This window comes from Spermophilus citellus (genome assembly GCF_964194105.1).
Source record: "Spermophilus citellus genome assembly, chromosome: 1".
Taxonomy (NCBI): Eukaryota; Metazoa; Chordata; class Mammalia; order Rodentia; family Sciuridae; genus Spermophilus; species Spermophilus citellus.
In genome coordinates, this window is record NC_138182.1 from 172694198 (window position 1) to 172713399 (window position 19202).

At 32.1% G+C, this 19202-nt stretch overlaps 1 protein-coding gene across 2 annotated transcripts in view; it reads left to right on the forward strand.

Moving 5' to 3' along the window:
- SNX2 (sorting nexin 2) overlaps positions 1–17057 on the forward strand; it is a 71800-nt gene extending 54743 nt beyond the window's left edge. For both annotated transcript variants that reach the window (XM_081307423.1, XM_081307422.1), the window contains 8 exons: positions 3470–3545; positions 4471–4584; positions 4840–4933; positions 6441–6646; positions 13289–13432; positions 14667–14747; positions 14860–14931; positions 16901–17057. In XM_081307423.1, the coding sequence (XP_081163549.1) occupies positions 3470–3545; positions 4471–4584; positions 4840–4933; positions 6441–6646; positions 13289–13432; positions 14667–14747; positions 14860–14931; positions 16901–16951 (838 nt within the window). In that variant the 3' untranslated portion in view covers positions 16952–17057. The remainder of the gene's footprint in view (positions 1–3469; positions 3546–4470; positions 4585–4839; positions 4934–6440; positions 6647–13288; positions 13433–14666; positions 14748–14859; positions 14932–16900) is intronic.
- The last annotated feature ends 2145 nt before the right edge of the window (positions 17058–19202 follow it).

Below are 19202 nucleotides of genomic sequence, written 5' to 3' on the forward strand. Positions count from 1 at the left end.
TGATGGCATTATATAGTACTTAGCATACCTCTATGTAGTATAAAACATTCCATGTATATACTCCATGTAGCATAAAACACTTAGTATAACATATATGGAAAAGTTGTTCCTCTAGAAAAAATGACTACAGAAAATATAAGCATGAACATACAGAAGCAAAGGAATTCATTTCTTTAGCTTTACCCTAATCCCATTTCTTCTGTCATAACCAGTTTTATTCGCTTCTTGAACACAGTTTTATAATGTGTACAAGATTTTAAAACTGCATTTTTTTTACCCTTTTATATATCTGACTTATAAAAGTGATTGTCAAGTGACATTTAAAAATTTTTAAACATTAGAGCAGGCCTCTAGTAATCAGGGAAGTATTTCTTTGTGTTTCACTTTATTTATTTAATTTAGAGAATCCAGATGACTATTTTTAATGAAAAAGTAAACATCTGGTATTACGAGTTAGGAAGAGTGAAATAGCCAAGTACCACTCTATGCCATATTCGATAAAGTAAGCAGAGATATACCTAAGATAGCTTGCTTGATTTTCTTAAGAGTACTTTGTACCTTATCTTAACATATAGTGAATTTATTTTATAGGTAAGAATACACTTTGGCAAATATATGCTTAGAAATTTGGAGGAGCATAATAATAGCATACAAGATTTATAATTCATTTTGTAATTCAAGTCTATACTGTCCTACACTCTGTGATCTTGGGCAAGTTACTTAAATATAACCTTTCTTAACTTTAAAGTGTAAGTGAATCAGAATTGTGTTTGTCTCAAGAACCTAAAAACCCAATTGGCAAGGTCTAAGAAGTTAGTATAGATTAGTTAATCCACTCTTTCATATTAAGAAATTTGGAGATAGGAAGCTGTTCAGAATTATTAATTCATCAGGGAATGCTAGTGCTTCCATCTGATATCTGGAACATAACCATTTCTCATCAGTCTAGTGACTACTGGCCCAAAGGTCTTAATTAACTGCAGTAGTTTCCTAATTGGTCTCGTCACTTTCATCTTTGGCAGTTCTACTTTTTCTTTTCTTTTCTTTTTTTTTTCAAATATAGCAGCTAGCATAATCCTTTAAAAACATAAATCAGATCATATTAATATCTGATTTCAATCAATATAAGTCAAAGTCCTTATAACAGACTCCCAAGTTTTCCTGACCTGTATTTCCCACTCTGTTATCTATTTGATCTCATATTTTCCTTGATCACTCACTGTACTCTGGGCCACACTGATCTTTTTGCACTCCAGGGATTTTCCTACTTCAAGTCTTTGTACTCACTCTGCCTAGAATGCTTTTGTTCTTTAGGCATCTGCATGCTGACTCCCATCCCTTCTTCAGTTGTAAATGTTTCCCCGAAGTCTGTTCTGATCTTCAGCTTCATTCTGACCTATTTAAATTGCAAACACCATGTCTTACACCTTTGGTTCTGTGTACCCTGTTTTACCCTTTCTTTTTTATAGCACTTGCTGCCTTTTCAAATCCTACATAATTTATGTTTGTTATATTTATAGTTTGTCTTTTTCTAAACTCTTAAGCTCCACTGGGGAAAACATCTCAGTGTGTCTTGTTGAATGATGTATTGCAGGTACCCAGAACAATACCTAACATGTAGTAAGTGCTCTGTAAATATTTGTCGAATGAACAAATGAATGTCATTCAAGACCCAGACTCTTTCTGCCTTTCTATTCTCATCATTAGCACTTCTCTTCTTTTTTTTCTTTTCTTTTCATTCTGTTTTTTGGTTTTGGTTTTGGTTTTGGTTTGGGGAGGGGAATGCTAGGTATTGAACTCAAGGCTTCTCTTCATCCTTTTTTAATATTTTTATATTTATAGCTTTCTCTGATATTATTTCTGAATTGGTGTATATGTATGAATGCTTATTGTTTTAAAATCCAGTTTACACTTCTGTTCTCAATTATAACATGATATAAGCTATACATATATTTTTAGTTAGTTGCTCTTTCCTTAAAAAAGAAGGAAAAGTTTTGCTGTTCTTTTCTAGAATATAATTTTCCAAAACTGATTCCTCAGAAAGCTAATAAGTGGTAGGATGAAAAATGGGATCTATAGTTAACAGAGTTTTATTAACACAGGATTTAACAGTTATATCAGGTTTATTTCCTATTGGACTTAGAGCACCAACTTGATACCAGTCAATATGAATCTTAAAGAAAGGTGTATGTATGTATTATATTTCAAACATTTTTAGAATTAATCTTTTTGATGGAGTATTTCATGGGACTAGTAATCACTTTGGAAAACTATTTCAGAATATAGGTAGTATTAGATATTTTCATTTAGGGTGAAATGTTGAAGTGTTCTTAAAGATTAAGTATCAGATGTTTTGTCTTCCTTTCTGCTTGTTCATTTTACAAATATGTAATTGCCTGTTATTTGTCAGCACTAAATTGAACAACTTATGCAAACTGCCTTTAGGTAATACATAGTACAAACAATTAAAATAATTTCTTTAATAGAGTTGGGGGAATTTCATTATTAAAATTATAAGTCAGATTCTAGTGGGATGATACCAACTTATTTTAAACTTTAAAGTTAATGTTCTCACTGCATTTTTCTTTTGGCTCTATTATATAAGCAATAAAATTCTTTTAAACCACATATCTACTAAATGATCTGTTTCTAGCATAATAACTTCTTATGTGAACTACCAATTTATAATGAAGCTTAATATGGTATATGATTTACATAAATGTGTAAAGACAGATTAACATTTAAACATTGATAAAATAATTACGATTATTGTATAGAGTTTGGCTGTGGAGAAAGAGACTAAACAAGAATTATAGGTATGTGTTACTGCACCCAGAGCTAACAGTGATTTTGATAATAATGTTTCTCTATTGCTTTTTCACTTCTACTTTATATATCATATTTACAGAAGTATCAAAAACTTAAAAATACAATTATTAAAGAAACTTTAGTTGTGTGCCAGAGTTGATTGTGCAATTTAAATCTGTTAACAAGCAAAACATTGGTAGACTGTTTTGAATTTTGGTAATGATAGCAATTACTCTTGTTAAGTTTTAAAAAAATGTGTGTTTCATATATGTAAAATATAGAAATATGTATCTTAGGACTCTAAAATTGTAACTGGAAACAATATTAACTATATCTAAATATGAAATCATTAAACTCATATAACCTTTTAAATTCTAATACTTTATAGTAAGAAGTTTGATAAATGATTTAACCACTTCCCACTTTTATCCTTACCCTCTGCCATTTCTTACTTAATTATGAAAAAGGTATTATCAATTTTTTAAAGATTAACAAAAAGCTTTTTAATTAGTAGAATGTTATAAGATTCTAATTAATTATAGTGAGAGTAGACTAATAAGGGGCAGACTGAGGACACCTTTTTATTGCATTTTAAAATTTTTATTTGTTGAAATACAATTTAAAATACTAATAAAGGGAGAAATTTTATTCTTAAATCTAGGTATCTTCAAAGAACAGTAAAACATCCAACTTTACTACAGGATCCTGATTTAAGGCAGTTCTTGGAAAGTTCAGAGGTATTTTTTCTACTTTAAATTTTTGTATATGAAGTTTCTCATTTGTATTTATCATTATAATGTATATAAGAATAATCAGTAAATAATTGGATTAATAGATGAAATAAGGCAGTGGGTTTTTTTCACCTAATGAATTAATTACTTAACTAAATTACTAGCAAAATAGTTTCTTTAAAGTTGATATTTATAGGATGATCAGTCCCTTTCTTGAAAATTTAAAACCAAGTTGAACAGAATGATTTATAAACTAACTTCAAATGCCCTAAGTTGTTTGTTAGGTATCTTTGAAATAAATTTATTCAGACTTCATTTTTAGACAAAGTTGAATATGTGTCTGCATTCTAATATCTTTATTAAGGTTTCAAAATGCAAATGTGTAGTTTGAAAAAGCCTGAACTATAACCATGCTACTCTTTATATTTTGAGATGTTTGGTACATTTTGGGCTTTTAATAACAGTTAAGAATTCTAATTGTTAGTGCTTGAGGTTTTTTTTAAGGAATTGTCTCAGAATTTTTTAAAAACTCAAAACCGCATTATCCTAACTGAACATAAGGAGATTTTTCTCAAGACTTTCTTCTTATAAACAGCTTATTTCTGCTAGCAAACAGGTGGCCAGTGTTAGGATACTTGGCAATTTCTTAATATATTTTGACAAATGGTGTTTGTTCCATCTAAATGTAAACGTACAGAAGAAAAGCAAATGGAAAGTCTATTTTTTAGGTTTTCCTTTGAGAATGTACAAGTAGTGTATTTGAGAAATTAGATCTCACTATTTAAATGTATGAGAGTAAAGAAAATACAGCCTCTTTTTTTTTTCTTTTCTTTTTTTTTTTATTTTAGGAAGGGAGGGATCCCTTTTGTGCCCAGTTAAACCTCTAGGCTTTTAACCGGTTTGTTTGCCCTTATTTGTCATTCAATTCCAGCTGCCTAGAGCAGTTAATACTCAGGCTCTGAGTGGAGCAGGAATATTGAGGATGGTGAACAAGGCTGCCGACGCTGTCAACAAAATGACAATCAAGATGAATGAATCGGATGCAGTAAGAGCTGATTTTTCGACTTGAATAATGAGATGAATTAATGAGCCCAACAATTGCATTTTAAAGCTGTACAAGTAGAAAATAGGATATTAATTTGCTTATTGAGTTTAGTTCTCAGCCACATCAGATGACCACCATGGTTATATACGGTTAATTTGTTGCTTTAAAACAAGGAATGTAGCTTGGTATTGGTAACCTAATTTACAGTGGTTTGTTCTTCCTAAATTAACCCCATTTTTCATTTTTTTTTCTTAGTGGTTTGAAGAAAAGCAACAGCAATTTGAGAATCTAGACCAGCAACTTAGGAAACTTCATGCCAGTGTGGAAGCCTTGGTCTGTCATAGAAAAGGTTTGTTTACTTTGTTGCTTGTATGTTTACCATCATAAAACTAATGAAAATATTTTATTTAAATTTTACTAAAAATGCATATTCTGAAGTTATTAAGGAAGAGAGAAATAATAGTTTAAGAGTGCCTTCTGTTTTAATTTCATTACTAAAAATTTTGTTTTATTTTTATCTAACTTCTGGTTTAGGTATAGAAGCTCATATAAAAGTATATTTGAATTTTGGATGAAAACTATTATTCATTTGATTAATTCCATGTTGATGTATTTACAGTTTAACAGATGAAGTTGTCTCATTGATAACTTTAATTATATTTAAAACATGAGAGATTCCAAAATTGGTGTTTGAAAATTTTCATGAAAGTATTTGTTTTCTGCCTCTATTTCCTGGAAAACATTTTGAAGTATTTTCTTCATTTTCAAACGAAAGTATTTAAAAATATGAGGTTTTTGTTTTTGTTTTTGTTTCTTTGGCTGGCATGGGGCATAAAACTTCCCATAAATTTTGAGTTGTAAGTTTTTAATCCACAATGAAGTGGGGTTTTTTGGTGGGGTGGGGATATGTTAATTTTAAAGACATCGAGGCTTTATCAGTTTTCCAAAATATTTAATAAGTAATTTAGTATGTGACATTACTAGTAATACATTTTGTTAAGATAATTAACAGAAACCTATATTATTGAAAGTATTTTGTCACAGCTTTGTCATTTGTATTACACATGTTTTAGGGAATGGGCTATGAAGGTTCTTTTAGATTCTGTACAATGTAGAGTAACAACAATTTTCAGGCAATGTAATTGCTAGTTGTTGGTAGCATCCATCCTGTAAATTTTTTTTAATTGAAATATCCAAAATGGTCATGCGAAAAATCTTTTTTAGAAATTCTATTTTACGGAAAATTATTGCACAAGAAAGAAAAAAAGACAAAGGTGGACATGAATTGTATCTACAATTCTACCTTATTTTTCTTTGATTAGCTAAATAATATTCTCATTAAAAATTGCAGACATTATTTTCAGTGACAAATGTTTAAAGGCCAAAGAATGTAGTATAAATCAATCATAACCTTAATGCTTCACTTATTAAAAATGCATTTCTTATGTTTTTTAGGAATGGACAAAGAATGAGTATTTGGGGGAGAAAAGAAAGATTGTTATGTTTTATTTATTTAAATATAGTATATAACCTGAAAACATGAGCAATAATTCTTTTTTTTTTTTTTCCCTTTTTTGCAGTGCTGGGAATCAAATCCATGGCCTTGTACATGTTAAGCAAGCACTCTAACACTTAGCTACATTCCCAGCGCCAGCAGTGATTATTAATTTTCAGTAGCTTTGTGAGCATTTTGCACTATTGCTTAAGGCATTTTAGTAACTATTTCTGTTAATTAACTTAAAACATTATTCAGCCAGTTCGTCAGTACATAAAATTTGGAGAGAATGTAGAAAATCAATACAATGTTTTATAATTATACTAACAAATGCTTAAAGTAAGCCCTTTTTTTATTTCAGAACTTTCAGCCAACACAGCTGCCTTTGCTAAAAGTGCTGCCATGTTAGGTAATTCTGAGGATCATACTGCTTTATCTAGAGCTCTGTCTCAGCTTGCAGAGGTTGAGGAGAAGATAGACCAGTTACATCAAGAACAAGCTTTTGCTGACTTTTACATGTTTTCAGAACTACTTAGCGACTATATTCGTCTTATTGCTGCAGTGAAAGTAAGCCCTGTTTTGCAATCTTTCTTGCCTTTGCTTCAGTATAGTTTGCTTTAAAAAGAATGTGGTTTCCAATTAGGCATGTATGTAAGTATGTAAATTCTAAATAATACTACACAGAAAAAGACTTTAAACTGTTTTGTAACTCAATTTATTTATTTTATTTATTCTAATTTGTTATACATGACAAAATATATTTCAATTCATAGTATACATATAGAGGACAGTTTTTCATGTCTCTGCTTGTACACAAAATAAAGTCACACCATTCATGTCTTCATATATGTACTTCGGGTAATGATGTCCATCTCATTCTACTGTGTTTCTTACCCCCATGCCCACCCCCTTACTCTCCCTCCCCTTTTGCCCTATCTAAAGTTCCTCCATTCCTCCCATGTGCCCGTGCCCCCCCCACCCCCCGCCATTATGGATCAGCATCCTCATATCAGAGAAAACATTCGGCGTTTGGTTTTTTGGGATTGGCTTACTTCACTTAGCCTAATATTCTCCACATCTATCCATTTACCTGCAAATGCCATGATTTTATTGTCTTTTATTGCTGAGTAATATTCCATTGTGTATATGTACCACAGTTTCTTTATCCATTCATCTACTAAAGGACATCTAGGTTGGTCCCACAATTTAGTATTGTGAATTGTGCTGCTTTAAACACTGATGTGGCTTTGTCACTGTAGTATGCTGTTTTTAAGTCCTTTGTGTATAAACCGAGGAGTTGGATAGCTGAGTCAAATGGTGTGGTTCCATTACAAGTTTTCCAAGGAATCTCCATACTGGTTGCACCAATTTGCAGTCCCACCAGCAATGTATGAGTGTGCCTTTTTCCCCACATCCTCACCAATACTTATTTTTGTTTGTATTCTTGTAACTTAGTTTTTTTTAACAGAGTTAATATTTTTAAGAGATCTAAGGAAAGTCAGATAAGAGAAAGTATTATATATATTTATTATATATTCATATTTACAAGTTTGCAACTAACTATTAGCATTTGCTTGATCATTCTGCAGTAACTAAAACTACCTACTAGACTCTATTATCATTAGTAAATTAAAGCATATAATAAGAAACAGGATAAAGCCATAAAATATTGTTGAAGTGAATATATTTCGTGGGGTTTTTAGCATGGTTCAAATTCCAGTCAGACTTTCTGTCTGTTTGTTCAAATGTGTAGTCACCATTATCTATAGACGAGATGGGTCTACATTAGATCATAGATTATGTTACCTAAAGATAATGTTTAATAAACTTTCTGAATAGTTGGGAAAGTAATCCAGTTTAACAAAGTACTATTGTATACATATCTTTAGTATTTGGATTCTTAAATTGAACATTATTCAGTCTTTCATGTATTGCAAATAATGTTTCATAATAATGTTATGGTATCATGGGCTGGGGTGTGGGGCGGGAGGATCTAGGTATTTACCTTTTACCTTGAATGCAAACATTCTAAAAAAGTACAAAGACCCTGTTCTTTGTTATTTTGGAGGGGTAGAGTGGTAACTGGAGATGGAACTCAAGGTACTCAACCACTGAGCCACATCCCCAGCCCTATTTTGTATTTTATTTAGAGACAGGGTCTCACTAAGTTGCTTAGTGCTTCACTTATGCTGAGGCTGGCTTTGAATTCTCAATCCTTCTGCCTCAGCCTCCTGAGCCATTGGGATTATAGGCGTGTGCCACCTCACCCAGCTTGTTCTTTGTTTTTTAATGCAAATTTTGTTCAGCTAAAGTCTGTGATTAAATAATAATTTATCTACAATAAGAATATTGATACATTGCCAACTCATTGAGGATTTTGTTTTCAAGATAACATTGACAGTTATTACTAGAAGGCTCTTAGACCAAAATGGTGATTGCTTAGATTTGATTAAATTAGCAATTTTGCTTGTATATGTAGACAACTTTTGATATACAAGTCAGTTTACAGATGATGACTCATTCCTGAACTCTAACTCTCACCTCCCAGTAGCATGAAGAATGATTGTAAAAGAGTATGTAGGTTAAAAAAAAAAAAAAAAAAAAAAAAAAAAAAAAAAAAGGGGCAGTCTGTGAGGAATACCTGATAAGAGGTAATCTGGAAAAAGACCCTTGGCAGGGATGGCCTGCCTGTTTTGTTTTCTCAAACAGCTTTCAGCATACTACGTAAGTCTTATGTTACATTTCATAAAATTAATTATATTCGTGGTTTTCAAAATTTTACAGAGCACTGGCACCAAAAGAAGTGCAGTCAGCTAAGTTTGGAAAATAGTAGCATCCCTGCTAAGGAGATTTAGAGTATATATTAAAGGTTCAGAACTGTCTAGTAAGGAAAAGAAAATAAGTTATTTAATTGTTTGATCCAGAGGCTTTTAAATTCATATGAACAAGAAGTGTTTTTCTGCCAGATGTTGTGATATATACCCATGATCCCGTTCAGTCAGGAGGCTGAGGTAGGAGGATCACTGATTTGAGGCCAGCCTCACAACTTAGTTAGCTCCTCAACATCTTAGTGAGACACAGCCTTTAAAAAAAAAAAAAAAATCCAGGCATGGTTGTGCAGGCTTGTAAACCCAGTGGCTTGGGAGGCTAAGGCAGGAGGATCACAAGTTCAAAGTCAGCCTTAGCAATGGTAAGGTGCTAAGTAACTCAGTGAGACCTTGTCTCTAATAAAATACAAAACAGGGCTGGGGATGTGGCTCAGTGGTCAAGTACCGCTGAGTTCAATCCCTAGTTCAAAAAAAAAAAAAAAAAAATTCAGAAAGCTCCTCTTTTGCAAGTACATGGCTTCTGCTATTTAGGATTACATATTTTAGTTACTATTATTGCAAGCTTTGTTGGGTATTGGACTTCTGAGAGCCATTAGAGTATGGCCAGAGATCTCAGACAATGGTTTTCAATGCTTTTAGCATGAGAATATGTCTTAGTTTTTATGGGAGATCCTAAGTTACAAAATATGTAAATATTTTTAATAGTGTATATAAATACACAAACATGCTATTAATTGTTTCCCAAGAAATTTAAAAGATTTATTGTTTGACTATAAATACTCTGCAACCTTTTAGAACCCTAAGAAACAGGATAGCATACATTCAAAGTCACTGAATTGAAATATTATAATAATTAATTAAAATTGCAGCAACAAATTTCTTGGTGTGTTCAGAATACTGTGTCACAGCTACAACCTTGATTGACCTAGACTAGCTTGCAAACAAAAATATTCTATAAATTGGCACAGGATGGAGGCCCAAAATGAATGATATAAATCTTACTACTTTTATGGAAAAGGTTAGTGCTACTGGAGTGGGTTAATATCTTTTTTTTTTTTTTTTTTGGATGGGTTAGTGTCTTTACATACAAAAGGAAACATTAAGTTATGATTTAATTGATTTAAGATAGCATTGCTAGAACTTGTGAGAATCTCAAGTTCAAGGCCAGCCTCAGCAATTTTAGTGAGGCACTGTCTCAAAACTCAAAATTAAAAAGGGCTGTGGATGTGGCTTAGTGTCTGGGTTCAATCCATGGTACAGAAAAAAAGTATTTTACTCTCATAATTTTGAAACTAGGAGTACTTTGGGGGTTAGAGTATATTGCCAAGGACATAAGAAACTGAGGCCTAACCAAAGAGAAAAATGTTATTGATTTCAAACTATCATCAACATATGTGTTCCTTTTTCTTCTACCCAAAGATGAAGGGTTTTTTTTGGTAAAAGTTGTAATTTCTCTGGTTAGTGTAAATGTAAAGCATCTTTAACATACAATGATCCTTTTACTTTTTTTCTTCTTTTTTATTTTCTTTTTGCAGGACTGGGGATTGAAACCAGGGGTTGCACCTGCTAGACAAGTGCTCTGCCACTGAGTAACATCCTCATCCCTTTTTATTTTCTGATTCTTTTTTATTGTCTGTCCTTTTAAAAACAAGAATAGAAAAATGAAGAAAAAGTTATTTTGGTATCATTAGGATTATTTTTTTCATTTCCTTCCTGAAATAACCTGACTTTAGTATTAAGTGCGTGCATTTGTACTACAGTAAACATCTGATGGCTCTGAAGCCTTTTGAGATAATAAACTGGGCAGGGCCCAAATTAGTTTAAATTTAGTATATCAGTGAAGAAACTAGTATGTATATCCTAAAAACAAATGTTAAAATTAAAGAACTTTTAAAAAAATAATCTTTTTCTCTATATTGGGTTGTATATTTTTTTTCCCTCTGGTGCTAAGGATTGAACCCAGGGATGCTTTACCACTGAGGTATGTTTTCTAGCCCTTTTAATTTTTTGAGACTGAGTCTCGATAAGTTTATGAGGTTAGTCTAAATCTTATGATCCTCCTGCCTCAGTCTCCTGAGTTACTGGGATTTCTGCCACACCTGGCCTAGACTGGTATATATTTTAAGTAATCAAATTATTACTGAACAGAGAGTTTATAAATGGAGAGTTTATGGCTGGGCATGATGGTACATGCCTGTAGTCCCAGCAACTCGGGATGCTGAGGCAGGAGGATCACAAGTTCAAAGCCAGCCTCAGCAAAAGCAAGGTGCTAAGCAACTCAGTGAGAGCCTGTTTCTAATAAAATACAGAATAGGGCTGGGGATGTGGCTCAGTGGTTGAGTTCAATCCCCTGTATAAACGCACCTACCTACCAACCTACCTACATAAATTAGATAGATAGATAGATAGATAGATAGATAGATAGATAGATAGATAGATAAAATGAAGAGCTTATATGTTTCTGTTCCCCTACAGAAGAGTTGGGCCTAAAATCTTAGTATTACTTTTTTTATTGTACATGTGTTTGTGTATGTATCTCTTTGTAAGAGATGAAAGGCAGGGATTATTTCTTTTAAATTATATTAACTTTTAAAAAACTATTTATGTTTGATGTATTACTCTTATTCCTTCATTTCCTCCATTCACTTGTTCTTGCTCTCTCAAATTAAGTTTGGCCCAAAGCGAAGTTAAATTTTTTTTTCAAATAATTTTTAGTTGTAGGTGGACACAATGCCTTTATTTATTTTATTTTTTTATTTTTACGTAGTGCTGAGGATCAAACCCAGGGCCTCATAGGTGGTAGGCAAGCACTCTACCACCGAGCTACAGCCCCAGCCCCATGTAGTTAATTCTTAGTGGTCTTAAGTACCTGTAAATAAGGTACTTTACTGTTTCTTCATACAAAAAGGTTTCTTTCACTGTTAATAATCCAAGTAACTTTTGTTTCACCTAATTTACTGATGTTTATTTTATTTGTTCAATTAGAAAATACTAAAATGATATACCTTCAACATCAAGCTAGAAAATAAATTCTTAGTAGATCCCATCCTATTGATTGCCCCCCCTCCCCCACGATGGGGATCAAACCCAAAGCCTTGTGCAGGCTAGGCAAGTGCTCTGCCACTGAACTATATCCCCAACCCCACCATCAGTTTTTTCGTAAGATTTCTAACTACTCTTATTCCTTCATTTCCTCCATTCACTTGTTCTTGCTCTCCCAGATACCTTGAAACAAGTCAATAGATTTGGTTGACTCTTAAGAGTTTGTTTGTCAACTTCATTGTGTTTTGCAGACCAAATATATAGACAAATGTATGATTTTGGCTTTTTCATGTTGCGTATTACTGACCCCACTTCATTTTGTTAAACTTTTTTTTTTTTTCTTTTGAGGTATTGGGAATTGGAATCAAGATGCCTACCTCTGAGCTACATTCGCAGCCCTGTTGTTCATTCATTCATTGCAATACTAGATTTTGAACCCCAGGGATACTTAACCACTTAAGTATACCTCCAACCCTATTTTGTACTTTTTTTTTTTTTTTAAATAAATAGGGTATCTCACTAAGTTTCCTAGACTAGCCTCAAACTTGGACTGCCTTAGCCTCCCAAGGGATTACAGGCATTTGCTAATGCACCTGGCTAAGCCTTTACTTTTAATCCACTTGTATTTGTTGCTACTGGATTCTCCTCTACCATATTTTTACTTAGCTTCCTGTTTTACTTAAGTTTCCTGTTCCTGAGTTTTTCTCAATTTTTTAAATTTCTGACCTGTTTTTTTTGTTTTGTTTTTTTTTTTTTTTTGGTACCAGGGATTGAACTCATGGGCACTTAACCATTGAGCCACACATTTTATTTAGAGACAGGGTCTTGCTGAGTTGCTTAGGGCCTCACTGAGTTGCTGAGGCTGGCTTTGAACTTGCAGTCCTCCTGCCTCAGCCTCCCAAACTGCTAGGATTATAGGTGTATGGCACCGTGCCTAGCTTAAATTTGTGTTTTATAATATTTAGTAGGAAAACTTCAAGTGTAGATATAACACCAGCATTTTCCTACTAAAGACATTTTTTTTTCAATTTATAAAATTCTGTTAGATAAAAAAAGAAATTTTATTATAAATCATATTTAAAACCTTGAAGGCTAGTAAAATTGATTTTGTGTTTTGCTTTTTTATTCTGAGCCCTTATTTTTCATCCAGTGAATTTTTTGTTTAAAACAAATGAATAAGGAAAAGTATCCTTTGATATCAGCATGCTTATTTTCACTAAGTATTTTAAAATAGTATCTAAATATTTGATTTTATTGCTTTCAATATTATAGTACTTCTAGTGTAATGAAGGTAGTACTTTACAGTGTTACTTAATACCATTGTATCATTTGCTTATAGGGTGTATTTGACCATCGAATGAAGTGCTGGCAAAAATGGGAAGATGCTCAGATTACTTTGCTCAAAAAACGTGAAACTGAAGCAAAAATGATGGTTGCTAACAAACCAGATAAAATACAGCAAGCTAAAAATGAAATACGAGAGGTGATTGCTAAATGCCATATTTCTTTATTCAGAGTTTTCATGTCATTCATATATGCATAATTTTTCATAAATTTTTTTCTGACCCATTCAGCACTTAACTATCTCTCCATATTTTTATAAACTGTGTTAGAATTACTTTAACATTGTGATCATCATTAAAATCTCCAGAGCCCTTCTGTTACCTACACATGATTATGAAATAAAGAAGCATATAAAGAAACTATTTGAAATTGACCTTTACATTAATAATTATATATATATATATATTTTTAAATGGTTAATATTAACTTTCAGATGATTATTTTGTGTCCAAAAATGACTTTAGAAACAGATCTATCCCACAGTTAGCTATACAGGCAACATTATCCCCCATATATATGTATTATATATGGTATTTTAATAAATTTGTACAAGTTTATTATAATTTATACACTTTTTTTGCCATGCTTCAATAAGGAAATTGAAGAGGTAGGACAATCTTTATATTACTAAAAATAAATGAACCTGCTCTTTGAAGAGTATGTACCAGTGTTTTGGTTACATAGTGGGGAAAATATCATTTCATTGCTTAAATTTTTAGTTACTTTATTTTATGTGTTCCATTGGTCACAAATCACAACATTCTGTTGTTTTCATCTGAATTTAATGTTTATTAATGGGTCTTTAGTAGACCATAATTCCACTTTTTTTTATTTTAATCCAGTCATTTTACCATTACAAAGTGGTTTTTAAATGTCACATGGTTTTCCTATTTTATAAGTATTTTCATGGCATATAAATTGTGATGAACATGTATTCTTGAAATATATATTGTCAGTATATTCTGAAATAATTGATGGAAAAAATGAGAAAATTACACTGTAACATTGCTAATTTATTTGGTAGTGAATTTTATACTCAAAATCTTTCCTGAATTCATATCTTACTAAGCTGTGGACATTATAGTTCATTACGTATTGCAATATTCTACTCTTGAATAAATTTAGCAGGGAAATGTTAATGAAAATAATTGACACGTGTTTCTGCCACTAGAAAGTGAGATACAACTTTGATGCTAAATTGATTTTTGCCAATATTGAGCTTTCTCGTTGTAATTTTTAGACATTATGTTTTTTAAAAGTTCAATGAATGATCATCATCAAAATTGTAGTTAATTCTGTGATTTTTTTCCAGGCAAAAAATGAAATATTCTTTTGTTTTTATTTTTTTTTTTTCTTTTGCTTGTTTTTATTAGTGGGAGGCAAAAGTACAACAAGGGGAAAGAGATTTTGAACAGATCTCTAAAACAATTCGAAAAGAAGTAGGAAGATTTGAGGTATGTATAATGGTTTATGAACATGGTCACATTTTGCTGTGTTTTTTGGAAAGGTTAAATTTAATTTTCTACTAATGGACTTTTTTTCCATGCGATGTACTTTATTTAACAGAAAGAACGAGTGAAAGATTTTAAAACTGTTATCATCAAGTACTTAGAATCCTTAGTGCAAACACAGCAACAGGTAAGCTTTTTTTAAAAAATAACTTCTATAATTTGTTTTCATTATATTTTTCATTTTCAAGATGACAATTAATGAAATAGGTTTTTAAGCTCAAAAAGTTATAAGAAATAGAAAGTCAGTGACAATAAAAGGAAAAAATGCTAAAGTAATTGTAAGTATCTCAGGTCCTGTTTGCCTTTACTAAACAATAGACAGAGCTAGATTTCCCAATATTAGGCCATAAGAAACTTCAGGGACAACTTTCCCTTTCTCTGTCTTTCTAGTTCTATTTCTTTATTGATCAGACCTGTTGTGAGTAAATGCTCATAGTAAATTGTTCTCTTCTTTAATAGAAACCAAAGCTAATTAATTTTTTAGGGCTTTTTGTTTTAATTTTTATTGTTTTGTTTTTTTTTTAATTTTGTTTGGGGTTGTTGGATTAAGTAAAATAGCAGATTGTCTGGTGTATTTTATTTTAACATAAGTTAATGTCAAACAGAAGAATTTCTGAGGGCTGGGGTTATGGCTCAGTGGTGGAGCGCTTGCCTAGCATGCGTGATTCAATCTTCAGCATCACATAAAAATAAGATAAAGGTATTGTGCTCACCTACAACTAAAAATATATATATTTAAAAAAAAAAAACACAGAAGAATTTCTTTCTCCAGTAGTTTTTCTGTTTTCTGTTTTGTTTTGTTATCAGAAATTACCCAAGAGTGCTTTGCCACTGAGCTAAATCCCTAGCCCTTTTTATTTTTGAGACAGGGTCTCACTAAGTTGCCAAAGGCCTTGCTAAAAGGTGAGGCTGGCCTTGAACTTGTGATCCTTCTATCTCAACATCTGAAGTCACTAGAATTACAGGTGTGCACTACCATGCCCAGCCCTAGTAGTAATATGTGGATCTAGAAATTTATCTATATAAAACATAATGATTATATTTTTTAAATCAGGGAAATGTCTTCAAATTATATTTACGTTTTTAAAAAGTCGTTCTTACATTTAGATTTTTTAAAATAGGAAAGTAAGCTCAAACTTGTTTTTAAAGGGTTTGTTTTAAACTTATAACTTTAGTCCTCTTTTATCTTTATTGCTCAATATTTTCTTCATCCTTTTATCCTATCTCTTTTAGTTAACAATAATATAAAAATGTAAATATCCAGTGAATTAGGAGATGTTACTGCTTTTCTGTTGGAAAAGGTCATTATAATTTTATTATTTAAGGGTAGTATTTTTAAGTATATTGTACCAACATATTTTTATATACAATATAAATTTTTTATATTCAATATATATTTTTATGTACATTTTACATAAATCAAACTCTAAGGTACTACATTTTTTAAAGTTACATTGTTTATATAATTTTAAACTGAAATTAGGAGTTATTAATGTTTTAAATAATTTATAGATAAAAAAATAATTTATATATGAATTATTTTAATGGACTTTAGGTAAAGAAATTAATCCTTTAAAGAAACCAGACATTCCCTACAACGTGGTTTTCTGTTTTCCTCGGCCCCCCCCCCCCCCGCCTTCTTTTTGTGATACTAGGGATTGAACCCAAGACCTTGCACATGCTAGGGAAAACACTCTGCCACTGAAGTTGCTTCTCCAGCCTAAATATGTACAATTATGTGTCAGTTTTTAAAAAAGGAACGAGACAGGGCTGGGGTTGTGGCTCAGTGGTAGAGTGCTTGACTAGTATGTGTGAGGCACTGGATTCTGTTATCAGCATCACATGTACATAAATAAAGTAAAGGTCCATCCACAACTTAAAAAAAAAAAAAACATCTTGGGGCTGGGAATATAGCTCAGTTGGTAGAATGCTTGCCTTGCATGCATAAGGCCCTGGGTTCGTTCAATTCCCAGCACCACAAAAAAAATAAGGGGGTGGGGGGCAGACATTGTAGATGTAGATTTTTTAAAATGCTATACTAGATGTATGCATAAAAATGATGAGATAATGAGATTATCTTGTATTATCATCCACAGCTGATAAAATACTGGGAAGCATTCCTACCTGAAGCCAAAGCCATTGCCTAGCAATAAGATTATTCCTGTTAAGAAGACATTGGATGTTTGTTCCAGTCATGCTGAATTCCACAATGAAATCATTTAAAACCATCTAAATAAACCACTATATATTTTATGAATTACATGTGGTTTTTTTACATATATACACATATATGTATATGTGTGTGTGTGTGTGTATAAGACATACACACACACACACATATAAATACACTCTGACATTTTATTACAAGCTGCATGTCCTGACCCTCTTTGAATTAAGTGGACTGTGGCATGACATTCTGCAATATTTTGCTGAATTGAACACTATTGTGTCTTAAATACTTGCACTAAAAAGTGCACTGCAAGGCCAGAAGATTTTACAATATTTTTTTCTTTATAATATGTTCTGTAGTACCTTACCCTCTTTATGAAGTGAATTATCAATGCATTGGTTATTGTTCACTTATACATTCCTGTACAGAAATTATGATTTTGTGATTACAGTAATAAAATGATATTCCTTGTGAAGTATTAGTAACAAATTATTTGGGTATGTAAACATATTAGGGATCTTTTGGATAGAAACAAGTATTTTCTTCTAAATATGTATAGTTGATGCTGTGATATCTTAAATATTTTAATTGACAGAAAAAGCTGAACTCTTTTATTATTAAATGATTAAATGAAGCTTATAAATTTTCTTATGAGATCATCACAAATCAAAGAACAATGATCTCTTAGTTGTTTTAGGTAAAGAGAATAATTGTCTTTGCTTATTTTAACCATCCCTGTCTTAAGGTGCCCAATTTAGGAATTAGGAAAAGTGTTTATGAGCTTCTGATACAAGTCCCATGGATTTTGCTCCTCTTCTATTATATTCAGAATTTAAGATATATATTTTTTTTCTTGCATTTTCTTGTTTTTTAAAGTAATTCGGTTTTGGTTACAATGACAAAGAATGGTATCATGTTTAAATACAGAATGATATGATGAATAACCAAGGATACCATAAACAAATTTGAAGTAAAAGAAATATTGCTTTGTCTTTGGCACCCTTCATGTCCTTGTTGTATCCTACTTAAATGACTATTGTAGCTTTGCAGGAGAGTGCTGGTTTACCACCATGCATGAAGCCCTGAGTTCAACTCCCAGCACCACCTAAAAAAAAAATTAAAGTTGTAGAAGCTCAAGCCTGCAAATTTTTATTTCCTTGGCAAGGTAAGAAATTAAGCCAGTATAGGGACATCAAGAGGAAGACTAAAGGATTGCCCCCCACACACACAAAAAAAGGCACATTTTTCATATATTTGTTGATTGATTGTATATCCCCTTTGAGAAGTGTCTGTTCAGGTCCTTGGCTCATTTATTGATTGGGGTTTTTTTGTTTGTTTTTGGTGTTTAGCTTCTTGAGTTCTTTTTTTTTTATTGTTGGTTGTTCAAAACATTACATAGTTCTTGACATATCATATTTCACATTTTGATTCAAGTGGGTTATGAACTCCCATTTTTACCCCGTATACAGATTGCAGAATCACATCAGTTACACTTCCATTGATTTACATATTGCCATACTAGTGTCTGTTGTATTCTGCTGCCTTTCCTATCCTCTACTATCCCCCCTCCCCTCCCCTCCCCTCCCCTCTTCTCTCTCTACCCCCTCTACCGTAATTCATTTCTCCCCCTTGTATTATTTTTCCCTTTCCCCTCACTTCCTCTTGTATATAATTTTGTATAACCATGAGGGTCTCCTTCCATTTCCATGCAATTTCCCTTCCCTCTCGCTTTCCCTCCCACCTCTTATCCCTGTTTAATGTTAATCTTCTTCTCATGCTCTTCGTCCCTACTCTGTTCTTAGATACTCTCCTTATATCAAAGAAGACATTTGGCATTTGTTTTTTAGGAATTGGCTGGCTTCACTTAGCATAATCTGCTCTAATGCCATCCATTTCCCTCCAAATTCTAAGATTTTGTCATTTTTTAATGCAGAGTAATACTCCATTGTGTATAGATGCCACATTTTTTTATCCATTCATCTATTGAAGGGCATCTAGGTTGGTTCCACAGTCTTGCTATTGTGAATTGTGCTGCTATGAACATCGATGTAGCAGTGTCCCTGTAGCATGCTCTTTTTAGGTTGAGTTCTTTATATACCCTAGAGATTACTGCTCTATCTGATATGTGAGGGGTAAAAATTTGTTCCAAAGATGTAGGCTTTCTGTTCACCTCACAGATTGTTTCTTTTTCTGAGAAGAAACTTTTTAGTTTGAAACCATCCCATTTA